The following is a 22704-nucleotide window of genomic DNA, read 5'->3' as shown; positions in this document are numbered from 1 at the left end:
ACCAAGCCTCCAAAGACAATTGTTCAAATCGTCAGTGTGTCTATGGTGGTGATGATGAATAGAGACTGATAGAGTCGATCAAGTGACAACAGCGACCGGAAAGAGTCACGAGTCTTGGAGTGGTTTGTTGTTCTTGTCACACACAAAACATGCTTTTTCAACTCAACTCACACGTCAGTCGTGAGTCACGAGTGGTTGATGCACACTCACTCAATTACACGCTACACACCACTCACGGTGCGCAGTGTGCAATTACTCGTGACTAATAGGAACAATCGTGAATTTAAACCACGACGCGCGACGCGGACCAGTTCCGAGGTTGTGGAGAGGCAGAGACCAACTCACGACTGTCACGTGGGAGCCGTGGGGAGCAGTCGTGAGTGCTTGGAAATTGACTTTTTAATAATCGTCAATCGTGAAATCATGAATCACGAATCACGAATCACGAATCACGAATCACGAATCACGAATCACGAATCACGAATCACGAATACTCGTGACTTAACTTACTTGTTCAGGGTCTCTCTCATTCTGTGATTTCGCTCAACAAGAGAAGCAGCTTCTCAGCACAACACGCATACTCTCTCCTGACCTCCATCTCCTCTGCATAGGCTCTTTGCAACTAGGCTTTCCACTGCGTATCTCAACTGCAGCACCGCTCATGTCATGGACATAGACAGTCAGTTGCCACTGCAGTCGGCACCGCCGTCAGTCGATCATGGCGCTGTCCTCAGTCCAAACGCTGACAGTTACACCACAGATGCAGCGACGCCGACCAACAAGAGAAAGTACCAAGATTTGATACAGTCTGGTGCCGTTTCTCATGCTCTTGTCGGCACCACTTCCTCCCCGCCACCCTCGTCCTCTTCCTTGCCACCCTCGTCACCCCCGCATCCTTATCGCTCTGCATCTTCAACGCCAGTACCGCAGTCCACCTCGGACGCACAGAAAGTTTACATCGCCCGTACGGCTCCACACCTTCTGGGGCGCGGACCGACACCCTCCAGCTCGAGAACCCCCTCGGTACCTACGTCGGGCAGATCTAGTCCTACCTCGGACGATGGCTGTTCAACGCCCGATGGCACCTCCTCCACACCTACCTCGTCGAATCAATCGCATCACTCCTTGCCGGAAGGCTATCGCGGCCCGGCACTCCGCAAGAACGATGCCGAGGATTTTGCCGCTTCGCCTCACCTTGCTCCCACCGTGGGCTCGGCAACTCTCTTCCATACTGTCAATTTTGCAGTTAATCGCAATGGCTGGCGATACACAGCCGCCGGTCCCGCCAGTCAGCATCTCCCCAAGACGCTCTTTAAAACGCTCGTAACCCGTCCAGCAAGCGTACACTGGTGCTGGTCCGACCGCTCCCCCTTCACCAAGATTTCGGCTGATGCTGACATTGTCTCTACTGACAAAGGTTTCCGCAGCGCACGAACCAACATTGGCGTTCGTCAAGGCGAGTGGTATGCCGAAATTGAGATTCTCCCTCCCGAGCATCTGACGGTTGGAGTTGGTGCTCCAGGTTCGCTTCCAGCACCCATGAAGGATGGCCCGCATGTTCGTCTCGGGTGGGGCAGAAGAGAAGCTCCTTTGAACGCGCCTGTAGGCTTTGATGGCTATTCGTACGGCTTGACGGACAAGGCTGGAGACAAGGTGACTCTGTCGCGACCTCTACCTTACGGTAAGCCTTTCAAAGCAGGTGACGTCGTTGGAATGTACATCAAACTTCCAGAAGAAACAACGCCCAAAGACGACAACGACCCTGCCAATATTAAGCGCGAACGAATCGCCATCCGTTACAAGGGCCAGCTCTACTTTGAAAGCCTTGAATATCCACGCACAAGAGAAATGGAGCAGCTCATGGAACGCAGTCGAAAGGGCAACAGCATTGAAGATGCGCTCAAGGGCATCGATGGAACCGGCATCTTTGAGCCGCAAAACACAGCTCTTTCTTCCACTGCTGCGGCCGACGGCGCTACCGGAATTGCCGGTTCTATGATTGGTAATGGCGCAAGTGTGCCGTCAGCCGGTAGTGGCGTCCTTTCCGGTGGTGGCGGAGGCTCCGCCAAAGTCAAGAACCGCAAAAATCCCGGTAGCAAGGAAAAGCCCTCAGGACCCACACCACCATCGCTCCGACCAATCCCCAAGATGCTTGGATCCAAGATCGGCTTTTTTGTCAATGGTGAGCCACAGGGCATCGCTTTCCGAGATCTCTTCGATTTTCGTCCGCTCCGTGTCAGGGGTTTCTCGGGTCTCAAACCGGCAGCTCACAAATCCACCTCCTTGTCTTCACGCTCAAGCAAGCAAGACACAGCCAAGAAGGGTGACCCTACAGAGCCAGTCATCAACGTCAAGCCGCGCGAAAACATCTTTGACGATGGCGAACTTGGCTACTTTGCCTTCGTTTCCAGCTACGGTGGAGCGAGGGCCAAACTCGTCACTGGCGAGAACGGGTTCCGCTTTCCACCACCAGACGACATTGAGGCAGCACTGGAAAAGGTCGACTCTTCGAGCTCAGACTCGATGCAGATCAAGCCGGAGGCGTCCACTGAGGCATTCAGGAGATGGAAACCTCTATCAGCGCGATTCGAAGAGCACCTGCACGAGATGTGGGCGTACGATTTGCAAGACGAAGTCAAAGCGCAGGCCATGGCGGATAAGCTAGCAGAGGAAAAAGCGAGACGCAACAACGCTGCAAAGGAGAGGTATGCGGCCGCCAAGAGGAGGCACGCTGCTGCGCTCGCTAGGAATGCCACGGCTAGTCCGGCTCCTGCACGTGTACAGGACGACGACGACGCGGATCAGACCATCACCGCTGAGGCAGAGCACATGGATGTGGATGAGCAAGCAAACGCCGCGGCGGCTAGGTCGGATGCTAATACTGGCAGTGTGGGCGGTATGTCGGTTCCACCGCCCGCGGCAGTGTATGACGGCGATGCTGCTCGGACATCTTCCACGCACGTTCATCTACCGCCGCATGCTCGCCTCGAAGATGCGGCTCAACAGCGGTCTTGGTCGCGCGCGGCTTCGCCAGAAGACCCGACTAGGACCGTTTCTCCCACACCCCATCCACATGAGAAGTTGGACGATGTCGTGATGCGTGATGTTGAAGAACGCCAAGCCTGCAACGGCAAAGTGTCTGCATTTGTATAACTTGTGCTCAATACGTTCATCACAGCATACACACGAAAGCACAGCACGACCGAGAGCTTTTGGGGCCAGAGACAATCAAATTGAGCAAACGCAAGGAACTCAGTCTTACTAGTCAAGATGAGGATAGATAGAAGCACCATCAAGATCGAACGCTTGGTACGAGGGGAATCGAAGCAACAAGACCTGTCCAGGTTTCGTTAAAGAAGAAAATCAGCAGGTGTTTGAACTCCAAAGGCTGGAGGCTGGAATTGGACCTGCTTGACTGGGTGAATGCGTACATTCATGAAAGTGTTCGTGCAAGCAGCGGAAGGATCGTGAGCGTCTTTGCAAGGCCAGCGAATCTAGAATGATCTGCTGACTAGACCGGTGGCGCGAACAAATGCGACGGCCTGGGCGACTGTGGTGCGGTCTCGAAAATGGGACCTACGGAGCGGACCGGCGGTGCGAAGAGGCGCGAATGGACTATGCAAGCCTAGTGGAGTGCCAAGACTCGAGCTGGAAGGCCTGATCAAGCGCCGACGGGTGGCGACTGCATGCAGCTCTCTCAGAGACATTGCGCCAGAATTCTCGCTGAACAAGACCACGTCGTGTCAGCCTGACCTACCGCCATCCTGCCCCCTCTCACCTTCTCTCTTTTTCGCCCACAACGAGGTGGAACACGTGGCAGGAAAGAGACCATCATAAATGCATACTTCAAAAGATCTTCAAGTACGATCTCTCGATCAAGTGTTGCTGAAAGCGTTGTTAAAGAACGCCTTGTGCTGTTTCAGCAGTTTCCTTTGATACGATGTGCCAGAGTTGGCAGAGCGAGGCGTGGTTGCTACGGTCGTCGCCAAGGTATCGACTGATTCTCGTCCTGTGTTTTGATTTTTGATGGATGAGGTAGAAGAGAAACGCATAGCAGTTCGGTCAGACATCAAGTCTCGCTTTATAACCAGCCACAAACACCACTTTTTAGTCGAGCGGAGTGGGGCGAGCGAAGAGAGTGGAAAGTGTAGCCGACGAAAACATCCTTCTTGCTCGATCTTTGCAAAAGAGTCGAGGTCCAGGGGCTTAGGGGAAGGATTTTTTTATCAACACTCTACCTTATTCTTCTTCATCGACAGGGGCGCGACAATGCCGCCGATCATAACGGAAGAGTTGGTGTACAGCTCATCCAGCAGTTCCTGTGCGGACTTTTCACCTCTTCTCGGAGGAGAAGCAACTTGAAACATACCCCGTAGAGTTTCCACACGTTCAGACGCGAACGAGGCCTTGGGCTTGGACTTGAAAGGCTGAGCGGGGACCATTTTGATGCTCGTTTTGCTGTCGCCAGCGCTAGAGCCGGTGGGGGAAGGTGGCTCAAGAAACATGTGGGTTCCCATAGCAGGCATTCCGCCCATCATACCCATGCCGCTGAATTCGGCTTTGTATGGCTCGGTCTCGCGCCGGGTCTGGCGCTTAGACTTGGTCGAGACGAGAGTGGTCTCGGAATTGTTGGCATTGGACATCACTTGGGTGGACTTGGACTTGCGGAAGAGCGAGAGCATCTTGGTCAGGTTGCTGGGTTCGTTGGTGGTGGTGGTGGTGTAGACAGAGGGGTACATGAGAGTTTGACTGGTGGTGATCGAGGTTGTTTTGGATAGCAGCTTTGTCAGTGGAGAAAGTCTTTTGCTTTGTGAGTTTGGTGATTCTAGTAATTGGTGTGCGCGATGAGAAGAGGAGGAGAGTCGTCGATGGTGCTCAATGATTAGGTGTGTACTTATATCTTCTCCCCTGGGACTGACTGAGCATCGTCAGCATACGTTGCTGTCATGCTGGACGACATGCCAGCGGACAAGCACAGCATTCCGCGACACATATCGAGGCCATGTCCATGATATCCGCAACACACGCGTGTCAAGGCACTGTAATATCATCGCGAGGTACGCACGGCAGCATCAGGAGTCACGGTCAACGCCAGTTCGGAGTCTCAATACGAGATTCAAGGGTCACCACCATTCACGATTAGCAATCGCTCTTCATGCTGGCAGCGAGTCACGCAGAATCAACCAGGAGGCAAAGGCAAGAGCTGTCACGTCATTCTATGCTTCTCCACAGCCAAACGAAAAACAAAATCCACACGCGTCCCGAAGGAAACACGAAACACCGCGGAGATAGTTCAGGTCACACACATCCAACGCCCGCCTCGTGTCTGGATAGCCGAGAGAAGCCGTCGAGTCAATCACGAATCACAAATGTCGAATGTTGCGCAACCGTGATCGAGAAGACATGTCATGTGCACCGGCTTTGTTCTATGGCTGAGTCGCTCCTCGCTTGCAACACTTGCACTGCCGGCTGTGATGGTCAGTGTTGTACGCAGCCGATATACTACGCTTCCTGTTTCCACAGGAAACCAGGCTGGTACATCTGCAACGTAGTGCTATTCAGATGCGCATGATCGTAAGAAACGGATGGTGAGGTGTCAGCTTCCTTGCTATGACTCTTGATTTGAGCGCTGATCGCGATTGCGCCTGAACGCTGATCCACATCTGTGACGCTGTTGCTCAGGGCGGGAGCGCATGCCAAGCAAACCATTAAGATAAAATCCGGGGAGCGGGACTGGCAATTCAAGCCACTTGTCAGGCACGAGCGGTATCCCACCAGTCTCTGCCCGCTGGGCTCCACGATAGATTGTAGAACTCACGCCAGCTAAAGACAAGACAAATACACTGATAGACACAAGGCTCAGGGTCTCAGAATCATATGAACGCTTTGATTGAAACCTGCTGTAGCTTGCAAGCGGTTAACCACTAGCTGCCTGAGCCACGAGCGTAAAATGCACTGCTAGGCTGTACCGCCTCTCTTAAAGCTTGAGTTGCATTCGTGATTCCCGCGGATCACGCAAGCGGGGCATGGTGTGAGCTTTGTACGCTGTTGCACTCGGCTCTTCATCTCTCCTTATTGACATAGCCACGCTTCGCCGACATATCGGACTTGCTCGTTCGTGTTGTTGCTGCTCGGGAAAGCAGCGACAGTCGTCATGGCAGTCTTCGAGCCAGGATAGCCTCATGAGCGCAGTGTCATGCCAATGGATATAGACGTCTCAATACGATCCACATGCAGCCTGTCAAGTATGAGTCGCCAAAACCATTGTCACTTGTCACAACATCTCGTCGAGCCCCGCTCAGTGTCGCATGTGGTGGCTATGACGGTTGACGCGGATGAAGTGTTGAGCGAAAGGTGCAAAAGGGAGAGTCATACCTGATGCGAGGACAATCGTGGATCGTGATTCGAGAATGTATGACTCGACCTCGGCAACCGTATGAATTCGTGATTTGTGCGAAGCCGGAGAAGGGTTCAAATGAGCGAGTCATGAGTCGTAAGTCTCTCTGATCGTCCTGTGTACCTCCGTCGGGCTGTGTCCACGTGAAGACTGTGAGTCGTCAGTTGTCAGTCGTCCAGTCATGAGTCGTGAGTGCTTCCGTTGGATTTTTCTTGTTTTTGCAGGTGCCTGAATCGTGAATGATAGCATCGCCTATCGAAATTTGGTAGGCGCAACCCGTGGTATTTTTAATTTTTTTTAAATTTTTCACGATTACCGCGAGTTCTTGGCCCCGATTCGCCGCCAGTCGCCGATCAAATACTCACCTGGCAACCTGCGCGTTGATCTGCTCGATGCCAATGTGAATCTGTCTCTTCCACTCATGATGAACCGCTCGTACCACAGCCTTCAGAACCCATGCTCAGAGCTTGCGAGAAGAACACAGCCAACGATGAACTGAAGACTCAACCAACTCACACAGATCCAGCTTGATGATTATACCAGAAATAATAGTACATATTATAGACGCAATCTTGTTGCTCCTTGCCAATCTAAAACCCGGACATAGCTCAGTTGGAAGTAGCGATGGTTTGTAATTGGAAACCCTAATCCGGTATTAACGGAAAAGCACCATAGGTCGCCGGTTCGATTCCGGCTGTCCGGACGCTTTCTTTTTTTTTTCATCCTCGAATCCGTCATCATTTGCACATTCATGATTCGTGATTGAGGAGGCTTTCGTGAAGCTTCCCACTAGTGAGTTTGAAGCCGACACCAAAAGTATTTTTGGTTGTGGGTATGATGCAATGCCATGACGATACAGTTACAAATAAAGCCGCGAATAGGTGAGCGTAAGTGTGTGTGGATGACCGTTGGTGTCGGTTGTGTGGTCTATTGTTGATCATGGCCCGCACTCTTGGCCTTCTTGCTAGCCCTCTTTTCGGCCTTGAGTCTGGCCAGTTGCTTGTGCTGATTCCTCTGCTGTCTCTCTCCAAACTGAGAGTCGTGCAGCGCCATCGTGGCGACGCGCTTGGCAGTAGCCACGGCATTCAACTTTTCTAGAATCTTGTCTTCGTCCTCCAGCCCTTCGAGCTGTGTCAACTTGGTGTTGATCTTGTCCTCGATCGAGTGGATCACGTCGATGTCGCGTTCGGTGATGAACGAGATGGCGAAGCCACGTTTGCCGTTACGAGCGGTACGACCGACGCGATGGACGTAGTCTTGCCACGCCGAGGGAAGGTCCCAATTGATGACGAGTTCGACGTCCGGAATGTCGAGACCTCGCGAACCGACGTCGGTGGCGATCAGCACAGGCACACGCTGTGCGCGAAACGTTTGCAGATTCTCGGAGCGTTCCGATTGACGCAGATGCGAATGAAGCGAGACGTTGGGGATACCCAGTTCGGCTAGCATTCCGGACAGCGTAGCGGCTGTCTTGCATCGGGCGGTGAAGATAATCGTTGCCGGTAGGAATAGCGCAGCGTCATCATCTTGATCCAAGTCGGAATCAGATGCGTGGTGTGTACGACGTCGTTTGCCGCTCTTCCGTTGGTTTTCCTCTTTCCGTTCTCGATCCGCCTGATGTTTCGCATTGAGCTTGCGTACGCGTTCCGAGCTCGGCTTGATGGGCGGATGACGCAGAATGTGGTACAGGTATGGCTCGCGGACGTGTGAGGGTACAAATACATACCTCTGCTCCAACGTCTCGGGCGTCTTTGTGTCCATTTCGATTTTGCACACCATCGGCGCCGGCTTTCCCTCGGGTCTCTTGGCATTTGCAAATTCGACCACTTGCTCCGTCAACGTCGCTGTGAAAAGCAATGTCTGGAGCGTCTTTGCACTTGGCAATACAGAGTACAGGTACTCAAGCTCTGGCTTAAACGTGTCTGTCAAAAGTCGATCTGCTTCATCGAGCACCAGAAACTTGCACCTTCTGAGGCCCCACTCTTCTCCACCTCCACTGCGCAGGTGATCTACAAGACGACCAGGAGTGGCGACAATGACGTGTGGTCGAAGGTTGGCGAGTTCAGAAGCTTGCTTCATCATGTCCATGCCGCCGAGCACAAGTGCACACCGAAGACCCATGCGCGCACCTTCTCCGACAGCAACGAATTGTTCGTGCAGTTGCACTCCAAGCTCGCGCGTTGGCGTGAGTACTACGGCGAAACCACCGACCATATCTTTGATGAGCTTGTTGAGGATTGGTAGCGCAAAGCAGAGCGTCTTGCCAGAACCCGTCTGGGCGCCACCGACAAGGTCACGGCCTTCGAGCACAGATGGAATGGTGAGCGATTGGATTGGCGTAGGCACCTTGATTTGAAGTGAAGCCAGGCTGCGAATGAGCATCGGTGAAATGCCAATCGAGGAGAAGGAAGTGTGCTTGGGTGGGTCCGATGCGCTCTTGGCTACCTCTTGCACATGGCTGGCCGATGATGCGGCAGCAGAGGACGGACCCACGTTGGATGAGCTGGCAGCTACTTGAGGCATGCTGTTCCTGGCGTGATTGGCGGTGAGACCGACCGTCTCGATGCGTCGACAAACGTGCAAGGCTGTGATGTGAAGAACGACCTGTAGTCACAGAGGAAGAACAGGGTTCAAGACTCAAAATTTCCAGCTCGACCGCCAACCGCCGCGTTGAGAGGAAAAAAGAAAAAAAAAAAAAAAAAAAAAAAAAAAAAAAAAAAGACTAAGTTAGCAGGAACTCGGAAGACGGGAAACGTGCACTCCTCCTCCACTCTCACTACCTTGGGTCTCAGCTTGACATTGACGATTACTGCTATACACGAGCAGCGACGATCGTCTTCGACATGCCGTCATGATGCTCAACCTACTCACGGCAATCTTTGTCGTTGCGGCAGGAGCTGGCCTCCTAGCATGCCTGACGCTCGGTCTGCTTTCGCTCTCACAGTACATCGAGTTCCACGCCTCTAAAGCTCGTCGAATCGGCCTTCGCTCCTTGGGCGTCATTGTGGTGGTCGAAGGTCTAGTCGTCTTTCTCGACGATGTACCGTTGACCCCGCTGCTTCCAGCTTTAATCGCTGCATCCTTGCACTATTCTGCACTGCGAGATCCGTTCTGGCCTTACTCTGCCGCTTCCTCTAGCCTTGGCCTCTGCACGAGCATCGCCTCTCTCGTACTTCTCCCCCTCACGTCACACATCTGGCTAGTCCGATACCACACGCTAAGCCAGCACGCGTGGCAGACGCATCGATACGACACTTTGCATCGGCATAGACTGCCCGGTGGTAGACTCGACTGGGACGTGGCGAGCACAGAGCCACCAGCGACGCGAGAGATGACCAACCTGCAGGTCTGCGCCGTACTGGTAGTGTGTGTTTGGTCCATCCCCGTATACAGGCTGCTCGGAAGGGTTGCTGCTGCCGAGTGGGGTTGCAGTGGTGGTATGGTGGCTGGGCAGAGCCGCATGTCAGGAGTCCAGTGACGCCCGATCCCAGGTCTTGTATCGAGAGTCTCGTATCGGGAAGAGCTTCAGCTTGGGTTCGCTTCATGTAAATTCGTGATTCGTGGTTATTGACAAGCTGCAAGTAACACAATCGTGATTCACGATTCACGAGTCTGTGACAGTGGTGAGTGATACTTTGCACGTTGTGTGTTCTCTTTGAGATTCGCGCCGTAGCCGCGCTTGACGATCCAACCGCTGGTGCCGTAACTGCCACACGATCGGGTAGAGTCGATTTTAGATACGCTTTTCGCGCCATCTTTTTTGGGCGAGAAAAAGAGACGTGAGTCGTGAGTACAGCAAAATCATTTCTCGATTAGGAGGGTCAGCGGTCGGACAGCATCGGCCGTCAAGAAACGAAACAACAAATCGAAATTTAGCAAGCTTGCGGCGTTAACACCTTAATCACGAATGTTTTCGGCTGCAAACCTAACAGCACCACGCTTCACGCTTCCCTCACGACTGCTTCACAACTTTGCCACTGCCTCACCTAGCCACTCACGGTTGCATCAAGGCTTCACCGACAAGACTTCGAGGTCTAACGAGCACATTTTGCACATTATAGGTAATAGGCGGGTGACTGAAGCAGCAACAAGGATAGCAGCAGACTAGCAGCAAGATGTGCGGTGTAATCGTGAAATGTGAGAGTCGACACAAAGGTGCGGTAATGAAGTGCGGCATTCACATTCGTGATTCGGTCGTGACGTGCGAAAGTCTCCGATGCGAGAGGAGAGTCGCGTGGCCAAAGCAGACATGAGAAGAGGCAGGCTGATTCACGATTCACGATTCACGATTCACGATTCACGATTCACGATTCACGATTCACATTATTCGTTTTTTTTTGGGCTGGAATCGTGAATTTACGAGCATTGAACCAGAATCACAGGTCCGGCTGCTGAATTGGGCACTGACCGGCAAATTCGATTCGCCACCGTGGGCTACAGCGAAACGCAGAGCTTCTCGTCAAGTGACAAATCACGAATGGTGAATGGGGTGTGGCTGCTTTTCCCCGTACTTTTGGCTGCAAGACCCTGTGCTGATCCTGTGGACAAAGTCTTCCGACCTTGTTACACGGTCAGCATACATATACCACCTCATCAGCTCACAAGGTTCTCCCTAACTCACCTCACAAGCTTTTCATAAGCGTCTCGATCATGTCGAACGCACTTCGCAACTCACTCCCCGCACTGCGACGTGCAGTCGCCACGTCTGGAGTGCGCAAACCCACTCCGGTTGCTCTCACCGCCGCCACCTCAAGCGTGCCCATCCGACCATACGGCACAACACCAGACACAGCACGCGAGCAGTACAACATGACCAAGTTCAGCAAGTTTGACTGGCAAGATCCCATGCAGATGTTCGAGACGCAGCTTTCCGAAGACGAAAAGGCCATCGCTCAGACCGCGCACGATTTCTGCCAGGAGACGCTCAAGCCCAAAGTCACCGAGATGTACCGGAACGAATCGTGGGATCCGACCATCCTGCCTTCACTCGGAGAGCTCGGATTGCTCGGATCAACCATCGAAGGGTACGGCTGCGCCGGCGTGAACAGTGTTTCGTACGGCCTCATTGCAAGAGAGGTCGAGAGGGTGGATTCGGGTTATCGATCCATCATGTCAGTACAGAGTTCATTGGTCATGGGTCCTATCAACCAATTTGGAAGCGACGCACAGAAGGAAAAGTACCTCCCCAGACTCGCCAAAGGTGAATTGGTCGGTTGCTTTGGTCTGACCGAACCAAACCACGGCTCGGACCCGAGCAGCATGGAAACAACAGCCACCGATACGGGCGATGGTCACATTGTCTTGAATGGAAGCAAGACGTGGATCAGCAATTCTCCTCATGCGCATGTGTTTGTTATCTGGGCCAAGTGCAAGTGGGACAACAAGATCCGAGGTTTCATCGTCGAAAAGGGTACCAAGGGTCTCTCTGCACCCGCGATCAAAAACAAGCTCCAACTGCGTGCATCTGTTACAGGGAGCATCTTTATGCAAGACGTCAAGGTGAAACGTGACGAATCGCTCCTCCCGCACGCACGTCCCGGTCTCGGCTCTCCCTTTGAATGCCTCAATTCTGCTCGCTACGGTATCTCATGGGGAGCTATGGGCGCGCTCGAAGCGTGCATTGCCGAAGCACGACAATACGCCCTCGACCGGTCACAATTCGGACGTCCCATCGCCGCATTCCAGTTGATCCAACAGAAGCTAGCCGACGCATCCACCGAAGCGGCGCTCGGTCTATTGTGCAGTCTTCAACTAGGCAGGATGAAGGATTCCGGCGCATGGAGCCCCGAAATGGTCAGCCTCGCCAAGAGGAACAACTGCAACAAGGCGCTCCAGCAGAGCAGGAGTCTGCTCGACATCTTTGGTGGTAATGCTACCAGCGACGAGTACCACACCGGCAGACATGTACAAAATCTGCAGACGGTCAACACGTATGAGGGTAGTTACGGTATTCACACCCTCATCCTCGGTAAGGGTATCACTGGCTTACAGGCTTTTGCTAACTAGACAACATCCCAGCATGCACAGTTGTGACAAACAGATAACGCGTCGCTCTCACATCGTACCCTAGAGAATACCAGTCGTGTATGCAGACCAGGTAGTGTGGTTACAAATCGTGAATGTCGTCACGGCGTGTTTCAGGTTCGGCGTGTTTCAGGTTCAGCTTGAATGGGCCTCGACAAAAAGTCGAGCATCCACCATCCATGAGCCCAATCATTGAAGTTTCGGGTTGCCGGCATAGCTATATGCGTTGATCAACGTCAAGATCAAGCTAGGGATGTTGCCGACCGTATTGAGCACAGTCAAACCGAATGTGATGTCTTCGGTCGAGAGTTTACCGCCCGCCTGTCTGGTGTTTTTCGCGAGAGCTAGCCACCTTGCTGCCAAGTTGTTCTTGGCATGGAGCTTTATCTCATCTTGTTCCAGGGCGTCGTGTGTGGCGAGGGGGGTGGTGTGCATGTCTTCAAACGCGATCGAAGGCTCGGCACGCGCGAGTGCGAAGCCGGGACGCGGACGCGGACGCGCACCCGACTTGGGCTCGAGTCGCAGAAGCGGGATGTGTTCTCTCTCCGATGGGAAAGATGGGAAGCGCGAATCGGTCGAGGCGGCAGAGGAAGATGACGAGCCCACCGAAGGAGGCGAATGCGTACGCGGTGTTATTTCTTCGACCATCTCTTCAATGGCTTTGATCCCTGGTTCACTGGGAGCGCCGCGCTTGTGAAGCGGTTCACCGGTGGCCATGTTACCACCTGCAGCAGCAGCAGCAGCGGCGGCGGCGGCGGCGGCCGCATTGTTGTCGTACGAATCGGCGGCAGCAGCAGGTGTAGTAGTGGCGGCTGATTGAGATGCAGGGGTCGGCTGGTGCGACCGATAAGCCGCTGCTACCTCTCGAGGATCGATTGGTGGTTGCGGCTGTTGCTGACCTGTCCATGTCTGACCACCTACCACACCGCCATCGTTGTTCGCAACCCTGCGTGCGCTGCCATCACCATCAACACTGGCTCCAGAGAAACCAGCACTCGAACTCGCCGGCGCAGTGTTCTGCGCATCAACGCCTGGCGACGCCATCTCCGCTTGCTGCGGCGGCTGACCACCCAACGCAAAACACGGAGCCTTGACCTGGCTCGGCTTCCTAGCGTCGACCTGATCATTCGTCGAATACGTCTCGACGAGACACACAGTATCGCCCACTTTGGGCGGTGGCTTCTTCGCCTCTTGTTCGAGTCTTGCTTTCTCCTTGTAGTATTTTTTCCGATTCGAAACGAACGATTTGGCGGCAATGTAATTCCATCCGACCGTCATAGCCAGACCGATTCCGGAGATGGTGATGACTACAGGTCGTTTCCAGTCCTTGTTCTTGGTGGCCGAGACGACATTCTCAGCGCTAGACTCGAGAGCTTCTGCGCCGCCTGGTCGACGCTTAACGAGAGATGTGAGCGTCGATGATAAGGGTGTGCGGCCAGACGCGCGAGGGATCGTATAGCCAGATGAGTAGGAGGAGGCGAGCGGTAGAGGCGAGGACCGAGCACAGAGGCACAGTACAGCTAGAGCGAGCAGCGAGATCAACGTGCTCCTCATGGTCGGTATCGAAGATGTATCGCTGAGGAATTGCGACCGCGGGTGATAAGATCCAAGTCACAAGGTGTCCTTGGTCAAATCTTTCGAGCCGAAACACCGGTCCCTAAATACTGAACCAAGGCCTTAAGCGATTGCGAGAATTTGCCCGGACCATATGAAGTTGAAAACTGGCGTGCTCTACCGAACAAAGGCCGTGCTTTCTTGCGAGAACCTCGTCGGCCTTATTATGTGAGGACCTTCTCGGGAAGTTTTCCTGCTGGTTGATCACACTGCTCCACCCCTGGAAATGGGGGTGGGCTGATCTGATAATTGGCGCAGCAGATAGTCGGCATACGGAGGCATCGGGTGGTTGTCCATGCTCTTCCTCACGCCCACCTTGCGGCTCCTGTGTGCATGCCGAAACGATCGGCAAGAGCGTAAAACTGTCCGAAATGAAGTAGCGAACCATTTGACATGGTGACTCATCACCTCGGTGCTCCAATACTACACGGAGCGTTCGAGCATTTGGCTAGGACGGAGGCCTTACGACCAGCACCTCTTGCACACAGACCATTGACAAGCTGCCCATGTCGTGATTGCAGTCGTTACAGGAAGAGATTTCGATCCCGAGCGCTAGTCAGTCCAATGCACCTGATTCCTCGCCCACCTATCCGCCACAAATCTTCTCTTGTGATACAGCAAGCGCTGCTGCTTGTACCTCCTTACAAAGCTCGCTTCGTCCACCAGCTCCTCCTCGGCCGTACCACTGTCGTCCCGAGGATAGGGCAATCCTTCCACAAACGCATTTGCTAGCTGTTCCGATCGATCGTTCAGCTGGCTCGCTGACTGAGTCAGGTGGAAGTGCAGTGCGGAAGGGTTGAACCTCTTCTGTGCTTCGTTGAGCTGAAGCTCCTTCGTCGCCCACTCGGCTTCTAACGCCTTTGCGCGGTCAAACAGCTGTTGCGTCTCTGAGCGGAGTGATTCAAGCGGGGCCTGTCGTTCCAAGTTGCGCGAAGCTTTAGCCTCATTGGTGCGGAGAAGATCGGCATGCGCACGGTAAAGCGATTGGGTTTGTGGGAGAGAGTGAATGAACGCTTCGAAGTAGGCTTGGTTGGGGGTAATCGATTCGGTCTGCTGCTGCTGCTGCTGCTGCTGCTGCTGCAATGTGGATGCAGGGTAATCGTCACATGCTAGCGCTTCAAGGTCTTGTCTGGAGAGCGAAGCGGTTTGTGGGAAAGTGGTGGTGAGACGCGTTTGTAGGGATGATGACGCTGGTGATTCTGTCATCGTGGCTGCGCGATGCTCGAAAGCGCTGTCTGCCTTTAGATGCCTCGTCAGTGCTAGGTGCTTGCGTGAGTAACGATGAAAGGACAAGAACAACGAGAAGAAGACGGTCACGAATGGTGTCAGCCCGTGCGTTGGTGCGTTAGTGGTCGGCGGACATTCACGATTCACGATTTTCGTGGACGAGAGACATGGGCACGTGGTACGTGCGACGTGGGATTTAATAAAAGATGTTTGATCGCCACGACGCTTCGCAGATCGAGAATCACGAATCGTGAATCCGGGATCGGCTAAGCGAACCGGCTTTACGTGACTAACTTATGAACACCTTGGAGCAACATCAACACTCTTCTACCCCGTGTCACCGCCTGGTCCAACTTGACGGTGACGACCTCTCGCTTTCACCTTCTGTCAGCCGCATTGTCGCTTATCCTTGGTCGCCCTCGAACAGCGCTATCCGAACAGGTATCACGTGTGACTTGTTGCGCGTAAGCAGGGGCGTAATCGACCCCGAGCGTCATCGTCTTTCTCTGTTGCTCATCGTATAGCCGCAGCAGTTCCCGATAGGGTCGAGTCAGCACGCATAGGAGGACAAGATTCATTCTTTGCGAGTCTCGCACCATCGATCGTCGCATCTCGCTTGTACAGGGTACCAAAGCTGAATAGACTTGTGTGCCGACCATGACGGTCAAAGAGACGCTCTACAACATCCTTTTTGGCCCTGATCGATCCGCGTCTTCCTCGTCGGGGTCGCAACCATCGACAACCATCTCGGCAGCAGCGGTTTCGCTCGGTGTTGCACCAGAAGCGCTCGGCAGGCTCACCTCGCATTCCATCCATGCTCTTCAGAATCTTTCGACCTATCGTCCGAAACTTGGATCTGAGCCGTGTCCTTCCTCCGTGCCAGCTTACCGTCGAGCAGCAGTGCTACTCTGCCTGTTTGCCGGACGCAATGGTGAGCTGTATGTGATTCTATCCAAGCGTTCTTCTCGTCTGCGGTCGCATGGTGGAGATACAGCCATTCCAGGTGGGCGCTTCGAACCCACGGATCGAGATCTGGAATACACAGCGCGACGCGAAGCGTTTGAGGAAACTGGTCTACCCATCGATCCTTCCAAAGCAGTCAAGCTTTGCGAGCTTCCTCCGTTCCTGTCAGCCAACGAACTGGTGGTGACACCTTTCGTAGTGCTGCTCACGGATCACACTGTTCAGCCGCACCTGAATCCGCGAGAAGTGGACAGCCTGTTCTCTCTCCCACTTGTATCGTTTCTGTACCACAATCCACCACGAAACCTGCGACGGTCATTGCATCTGCCCTTGACGCCCGACCCGGAGGCGTTACGGCATATGCCAGCAAATGAAGTCTCACCGATCTCAGACTGGCACACATGCCGCGACATCCTTTGGCTCGGCGGTTACCGTATACGGAGACACACATTTTGGGACGAACGAAACCCGATCCGAGGTTTGACATCAGACATCCTCATCCTAGCAGCCAAAATCGCGTACGGAGAAAAACCGCAGTTTTCGTTAAAGAGCCCAGCCCAACCGAGTCAGGCAGACCTAATCACTTTGGCATTCAATAGCCCCTTGGCAGTTAAAAAGTTCAGGGTAAAACCGAGAATGCAGTTCTTGAAAACGCCAGATGCGTTCAGTTTCAACCGAGCCGAACGCACAAACGACGATTTGGAGCAGCCCCAGGACGAGAAGGATTTCGAGCTCGCTCCGCCCATCGTGTCAGCTTCGGAAGGCGCCATTATCAAGCCCAAGTTATGACGGCGAGCTCAGATTCACGATTCACAGTTCCAGATTTCAAGATTCACGTTTCGTGATTCGTGATTGTATTTTTAGATCAGCCTGCGATAATCATAACGCCATGTGCAGTAAGATTGAATGTCATCCGTGGTGATGCACATGGGTGAGATAGGAAGGGATAGAGCGAGACGCGGGAAACGCTTCAGCGGGAGAGTGAGGTGGCGGACTGGACAAGATCCAACTCGAGCGCCTCGAGTTGCTCGAGACAGTCGCGAGCATGGGTGCAGACGACAGCGTCGGTGTCGGCAGCTTGAACGTAAGCTGCAACGTGCTTGAGTTTTGCCAAGAATTGCGATGGAAACAAGAGCTGGTTGTTGGTCAAGCCGACGCTAGCGCTTGGGGTGGTGGCATGGTCGATCGAAGGCAGCACACCACCACCTGGCAGACGCAAAGCCGAAAGACTCTCTACGGGATTCGCTGGGTCGCGTCGATTCTCGAGCTGCATCCGCGTGCCCCGTACCAGCAGCGTCAGAAGCAGCACAGCTGCGCGACGCAAGTGCGCGATCTTGGGATCGCTGTTCGTAGCGCTGTCGAGCTTGTGCTGCTCTTGAGCCGCCTTGTCCGTTTCCTGCTCGTCGACATCCGTGACTCGCTTGCCGTGGACGCTGAGCTGTCCACGTCGTTTCCAAGGTGGCTGCGGTCGCTGGACCATCTCGATGACCACGATATCGATACACACTTGTGCCAGCTGGCGCGCATACCCTTTGCTCACCATCGCCGTTGGAAGCGCTTCTATCAAAGTCCCCAAAATCGAGACAAACGAAGAGCGCAGCACATTCGGCAACGCTCTATCCCTCAGTCTTGCCAACAAGACCGGTACGACACCGTCGACATGCGCAACCATCGCATCTCCACACCGCTGTATCACTTGGAGCAACGCTTCGCCCACGCGCAGTCGCTTCTCCACCTCACCACTCGTCCATGCTTGCCAAGCCAAGCCGTCGTCTCGTCCGACATAGATCCCGACCAAGCGCGAGATGGTCTGTCCACCGCCACTAGATGCTAGCGCCGCCAGGCCTTGGACAGCGTTCAGGTATAGGTACGACTCTTCATCCTGCACTGCATGCAAAAAGATATCCAGGATAGCCGGTACGAGCGCGGGATCCACACGCTCCACATGCTGTCCTCCATTCTTGGAGTCGTCAGAGACGAGACGACGCAATAGCACTAGTCCGTGTGCTCGAACGGGCAAAATCGGATCTTGCAGAAGCTTGAGCGCTTCTTGGTATGTTTCTTGTGCTCGTGCGTAGGCTAGAGCTTTGGCAGATGTGTGTGCGGTGCTTATCGAGTCTTTGTTGCGTATGGGTTCCGTACCACGGATGGCATTGCGACGTGCCAGAAGGACAAGCTTTGCTTCTTTCGCTAAGCCACGCAGTTCAGCCGAGGAGCTGTCGAGGAGTGGCTCGAGCTTGTCTGCGATGACGAGAAGCATCGGTTGCGTCTCACAGGAGAGGGACGTGTCGCATTCCAGAAGGGAAAGCAGCAGACTCAAAGCAGTAGAGACAAGCTCTTCTTGTTCTTCATCGTCCTCGTCTTCAACCGCGTCGTGCGCTCCACTTTCAATTCCTGTATCGCCTGTGTGGTCGGATTCGCCCACCCGAACTGCAGAGTCATGCTTGGAATCGGAAGTAACGTTGAACAGCGAAGGTATCGAAGGCTTGGAAACTGTGGATTTGACCGAGATGAATGGCATGTCATCGACATCCGAAAATTCCCTAGATGCTGTTGTTGGCTCGGCCTGCTGTGTCGCCACTTGACGTTGAGTTGCGGTCGACAGGGAAAAATCGATAAAAGCCAATGTGGCCGGAACGTCGCCTTGTAGCAACTCGGATCCAAACGCCTCCAGGAGCTGCAGAATCAACTGCAAAAATAGCACCAGCCGAGTCTTGGAGTTCGAGCTGTTGTCTGTGACGCCATCGATCCGAGCCTTGGAAGATGACTTTTGTACCGTATAGATATTTAGCACGCAAGGCAGCAAATAGCGAGCCAAATCTTTGCGACCTGCTGTTTTGAGTAGCGTTGCCAGCAGACATGGATCAGGATGCAGCCCCAGCTTGGCCGAAAGATCTGGAGCAATCTTGGTCAAGTCGAATTCGTTGTCGTTGCCCGTGCTGACCTGCTTGGCGAATGCTGACAGGCTGAGATCTTGGAGCAGCGTCGAAATGTCCTGTTGATTGTGGCTGAGGTCTTGGCCATAGCGGATCGAGAAACCGTCAGTCTCGTTGCTCCAGAAGAAGCCTTGCTCATGGTCAGAGGCAGGCTGCTCACTGCCGATGCCCTTCTCGGCGGCCTGGATGGAGCCCAACAATGATGCAGCGCCATGCTGTGCGTCAACGAGTCGGACCCACGTTTTTAGAAAGTTGGACACTTCAGCCTTGAGCCTGTCGGTGTGACTGGCTGATTCGAGTGATCTGACTTTGGCCTTACCAGCGGTCTGTTGTGGCACGTGAAGGTAGTCGTACAACGTCAAGAGCTGCGGCAGGATCGGCTCGAACAGGGTTGTAAAGAAGGTCGGGGATGGCTCTGAAAACAGCAGAAAGCTTGACAGGGTCGAAATGGCGTGGTCGAGATCTTGCGGCGACACTGCAACTATCGAGTCCGATGCTGTGTTTGCGTCTGTGTCAGAGGTGTGTGCTGGGGCAGCAGTTTCTGCCGAAGGGTTGAATTTGGAATAGACCCGAGCATGCATGGCATCCAAGAACAGTTTGGGGTATCGTTCCGAGATGCGAGTCAGAACAAAGCCCGCAGCTCGCATCTGTTCTTGTGGCGGTGGAGTGATGGCCGAAGATGCACTGAGGTTGGGCGCGAGGATGTCGAGCAAGTTGGGTAGGATGATCGGAAGGTAGTCCTCGATGGGCATACCTTGGGGTGGAGTCAGAAGCAGTTTTGCACACTGTTCGAATCTCTTGAGCGAGTTGGTACCCGGCGCAGCAGTACCCGTCTCTTCGCCTCGTCGTTCAAGTTGAGCCGCCGAGTCGGCGATATCAGCCCCGCCAAAAGTGATGATGAAGAGCGAGCGAACTCCATCTGGTCGCAGAAGCTGCGCGCTGAGGAGGCGAGAAGACATGGCTCTGACAAACGAAGGTGCACCAAGCTTGGAGTCAGCGTGTGCAATCACTGTAGAAAGGGCGGACATGGCAGAATGAGTTGAGAGGAATCTGAGGAGTTGTGTGGTAGCCGTGGCCGTGTGCTTCTGAATAGTATCCTTGGTCGGCGTTGCGCCTGATTGTGAGATGGCTGTTGGTTCAGATAACGTGCTAGGACCAAAGCCGAGGCGAAGAAGGGAGGAAAGGTAGTCGACGATTCCGACGCGCAACATGATGGTGACCACATCTGTTGTAGCAGAAGCGGATCCAGTCGCCAAGAGAGACATCCATCTCTCTACCACGCCGAATAGGTCTACCCGCGCCGCGTTGAACTGTGCTCTTGCCTTGGCTCGTTCCTGCAACTCGGCGTCTTGGTCGATTTCTTGAAAACGATTGTGTTGAGTGAGCTTAGTAGCGCTCTGCTTGTCTTGTGCCTGAGAGAAAGCTTTCGGAGCCAGAGAGAAGAGAGACTTGTCGTAAGCGTTGATTCGCGTCGAAAGAGCCCACTTGGCAGCAAGAGACTGCAACGTAGTGACGAGCTTAACGTCCTTGATACCCAGCCCGATATCTTCCTTTGGCTGTACACCTTGGCGTTTGAAGGCTGGCGGTCGCTCATCCTGTATGACGACTCTGGAGTCGGCATCTTTTTTCTTTTCGATTAGATTTGCGTGAATGAGCGACAAGAGCTGCAGAGCCAGATCGCCTGTTGCTGTTTGTGGGTCCGAGGCAGGCTGGAAAGACGAGAGCTGGATACAGGCAGCAACAGCATGGCCAAGGCGATCGGACAGCGTTGCGTTCAGTGCTGCTTGATTTTCGAGCTGATGTTGGGCTCCAAGCCTGGTGCTCTTTGTGCTCTTTTGAATGCCCAGCTCATCATCGAGAGAACCTGCGAGGATGCGAGCGGCATACAGCGACTGTTGTAAGCTCTGTCGATACGATGCGTCCGAACTGGATGCTGTCTTGGTCATGACAAAGTAGCGCAACTGTAAGCCATTGTTGTTCTGACTCAAGGCATCTACGTTGCAAATGGACAAAGGCCACCGAGGCGAGATGGTAGTTACAGGCACGAATGGCGCAGCAAGACCAACGCGGCACAAAAGTTGATCCATGTTTCGGCGTGTTTCTGAAATCTTCTGGACGAGCCTGACGAGAGAAACCCTGAAAAGAGACGCTCTTCACCCGAATCACACACAATTCAAGATCGTAAATCGTGAATATTAATAACGAATCACGAACATGTGAATTGGCCGAAACCAAAGACGAAGCAAAAAAAAACAACAAAAAACAAAAAACAAAAAACAAAAAGACGGCAGCAACACGCAGACAGCGACTGGGTCTAAAGTGGAGGCAGCAGCTCGACCAAGACACGAGAGCCCCGCCGCGATCCATGGGTGAGAGACACCATCTTGGCTGCATTGCCGGCGGCCCAATGCTACTTGTACTCGAACCAAGCATCAACGTCTGCCGTCAACGGGGCAAGCTGTGGCGATGAAGCGGTAGCACGATGGAGCACGTTCCTACATACCAATTTACTCCAAGCCTTCTAATGAAGGCGTAGTAAGTTTGGAAAATCATGGCAGCAAGTGCAAGTTGAGGCGTATGTGACCTGTCATTTTTCCCGTCACCGACTCCGGGTGTACCGCGATAAAGACAGTCAACAGCGCTGTGCTTGAGCCCATGAGAGCCCGACGGTGATTGTCGACGGTCAGTATCCCGTAGTTATGGCAACATCTAGTGCAGCAAAGCTGAGAGCTTGGTCAGATGCGCCACTCGTGCGCCAAGGCATACGATTGATTGAGGAGCTCGTTGATTATCTTCCTAGCTCTTTCACATCATCGGCTCCATCCGTTCATGACAGCGATTGTTACAACCCTTACGAGGAATATCGAGAGAATCTGGCATGGCGGTGACAACAAGAGCATCTGTTCGGCGTCATGCCGCTTCGGCTTCATCGCAACTGTCTCGTCAAAAGTCGACAAGCGCTCCATCATCAGTCGATCAGCCAGAGACAAGACGATGCAGGCGCAGCAGGTCGTCAGATAACCAACATCGTATCAACAGAGACGCACCATCCGACGCTCAACACAGTGATCAGCCCGCGTCCAAGATACTTATTGGAGGCACCGACTTGACGTGGCAACAGCAGGAGCTGCTACAACGAACAACAGTACGATCGAGTCGGCGACGCAGCGAATCAAGGACACCGAACAGCCGTAGATCATCACTCTCGACCACCCTGCCTGTTCTGCGCGTCACCAACGACTGTCAACTCGTATTAGCCGACGAATCGAGAGCTCCCAAGAAATTTCACAGGTCAAGACGCAGCCTTGCGAGTCTTCACTCGCCCTCGAATTCTCAGCCAGATCTGTCCTGTACATCGGATGCAAAAAAGCGACGTCGATCCTCTGACCAGTCGACGGATCTGTCCACCAACTTGACTCCTTCACAAGCCTACGCAGAGCCAAGCTGCTTCCGTGCACCTATGCCGCAGTCACTTCCGCTGCCCTGCTTTACCAAGTCGATCAGGGCTGTTGCTACTGTAGCACGCATAAGCTAGCTGAATCG

At 53.7% G+C, this 22704-nt stretch overlaps 10 protein-coding genes and 1 non-coding gene across 11 annotated transcripts; 6 read left to right on the top strand and 5 right to left on the bottom strand.

The window, feature by feature from the left end:
• Nucleotides 1–666: 666 nt before the first annotated feature.
• UMAG_01338 (uncharacterized protein) lies at nt 667–3153 on the top strand (the record flags this gene model as incomplete). Its single annotated transcript, XM_011388940.1, has 1 exon — nt 667–3153. The coding sequence occupies one exon, from the start codon at nt 667–669 to the stop codon at nt 3151–3153; it is 2487 nt and encodes an 828-aa protein (XP_011387242.1).
• An 820-nt stretch (nt 3154–3973) lies between these two features.
• UMAG_10242 (uncharacterized protein) lies at nt 3974–4682 on the bottom strand (the record flags this gene model as incomplete). The annotated part of the gene is made up of 2 exons (XM_011389025.1): nt 3974–4009; nt 4239–4682. The coding sequence occupies 2 exons, from the start codon at nt 4680–4682 to the stop codon at nt 3974–3976; spliced, it is 480 nt and encodes a 159-aa protein (XP_011387327.1).
• Nucleotides 4683–6994: 2312 nt separating this feature from the next.
• UMAG_16023 lies at nt 6995–7100 on the top strand. The gene is made up of 2 exons: nt 6995–7032; nt 7065–7100. It is a non-coding gene; the product is annotated as a tRNA-Tyr (tRNA).
• Nucleotides 7101–7324: 224 nt separating this feature from the next.
• On the bottom strand, nt 7325–8920 carry UMAG_10241 (uncharacterized protein; the record flags this gene model as incomplete). Its single annotated transcript, XM_011389024.1, has 1 exon — nt 7325–8920. One exon carries the CDS (start codon nt 8918–8920, stop codon nt 7325–7327), a length of 1596 nt encoding a protein of 531 aa, XP_011387326.1.
• Nucleotides 8921–9248: 328 nt separating this feature from the next.
• UMAG_12133 (uncharacterized protein) lies at nt 9249–9875 on the top strand (the record flags this gene model as incomplete). The annotated part of the gene is made up of 1 exon (XM_011389198.1): nt 9249–9875. The coding sequence occupies one exon, from the start codon at nt 9249–9251 to the stop codon at nt 9873–9875; it is 627 nt and encodes a 208-aa protein (XP_011387500.1).
• Nucleotides 9876–11047: 1172 nt separating this feature from the next.
• On the top strand, nt 11048–12403 carry UMAG_01335 (putative glutaryl-CoA dehydrogenase; the record flags this gene model as incomplete). Its single annotated transcript, XM_011388939.1, has 1 exon — nt 11048–12403. The coding sequence occupies one exon, from the start codon at nt 11048–11050 to the stop codon at nt 12401–12403; it is 1356 nt and encodes a 451-aa protein (XP_011387241.1).
• A 207-nt stretch (nt 12404–12610) lies between these two features.
• Nucleotides 12611–13975, bottom strand: UMAG_01334 (uncharacterized protein; the record flags this gene model as incomplete). The annotated part of the gene is made up of 1 exon (XM_011388938.1): nt 12611–13975. One exon carries the CDS (start codon nt 13973–13975, stop codon nt 12611–12613), a length of 1365 nt encoding a protein of 454 aa, XP_011387240.1.
• A 612-nt stretch (nt 13976–14587) lies between these two features.
• On the bottom strand, nt 14588–15241 carry UMAG_01333 (uncharacterized protein; the record flags this gene model as incomplete). The annotated part of the gene is made up of 1 exon (XM_011388937.1): nt 14588–15241. The coding sequence occupies one exon, from the start codon at nt 15239–15241 to the stop codon at nt 14588–14590; it is 654 nt and encodes a 217-aa protein (XP_011387239.1).
• A 678-nt stretch (nt 15242–15919) lies between these two features.
• Nucleotides 15920–17014, top strand: UMAG_01332 (uncharacterized protein; the record flags this gene model as incomplete). The annotated part of the gene is made up of 1 exon (XM_011388936.1): nt 15920–17014. The coding sequence occupies one exon, from the start codon at nt 15920–15922 to the stop codon at nt 17012–17014; it is 1095 nt and encodes a 364-aa protein (XP_011387238.1).
• Nucleotides 17015–17195: 181 nt separating this feature from the next.
• Nucleotides 17196–21107, bottom strand: UMAG_01331 (uncharacterized protein; the record flags this gene model as incomplete). The annotated part of the gene is made up of 1 exon (XM_011388935.1): nt 17196–21107. The coding sequence occupies one exon, from the start codon at nt 21105–21107 to the stop codon at nt 17196–17198; it is 3912 nt and encodes a 1303-aa protein (XP_011387237.1).
• A 932-nt stretch (nt 21108–22039) lies between these two features.
• UMAG_01330 (uncharacterized protein) lies at nt 22040–22696 on the top strand (the record flags this gene model as incomplete). Its single annotated transcript, XM_011388934.1, has 1 exon — nt 22040–22696. The coding sequence occupies one exon, from the start codon at nt 22040–22042 to the stop codon at nt 22694–22696; it is 657 nt and encodes a 218-aa protein (XP_011387236.1).
• Nucleotides 22697–22704: the final 8 nt, after the last annotated feature.

The sequence above is a fragment of the Mycosarcoma maydis genome, chromosome 2, assembly GCF_000328475.2.
Source record: "Mycosarcoma maydis chromosome 2, whole genome shotgun sequence".
Classification (NCBI taxonomy): domain Eukaryota; kingdom Fungi; phylum Basidiomycota; class Ustilaginomycetes; order Ustilaginales; genus Mycosarcoma; species Mycosarcoma maydis.
This window is presented reverse-complemented; position numbering and strand designations above follow the sequence as displayed.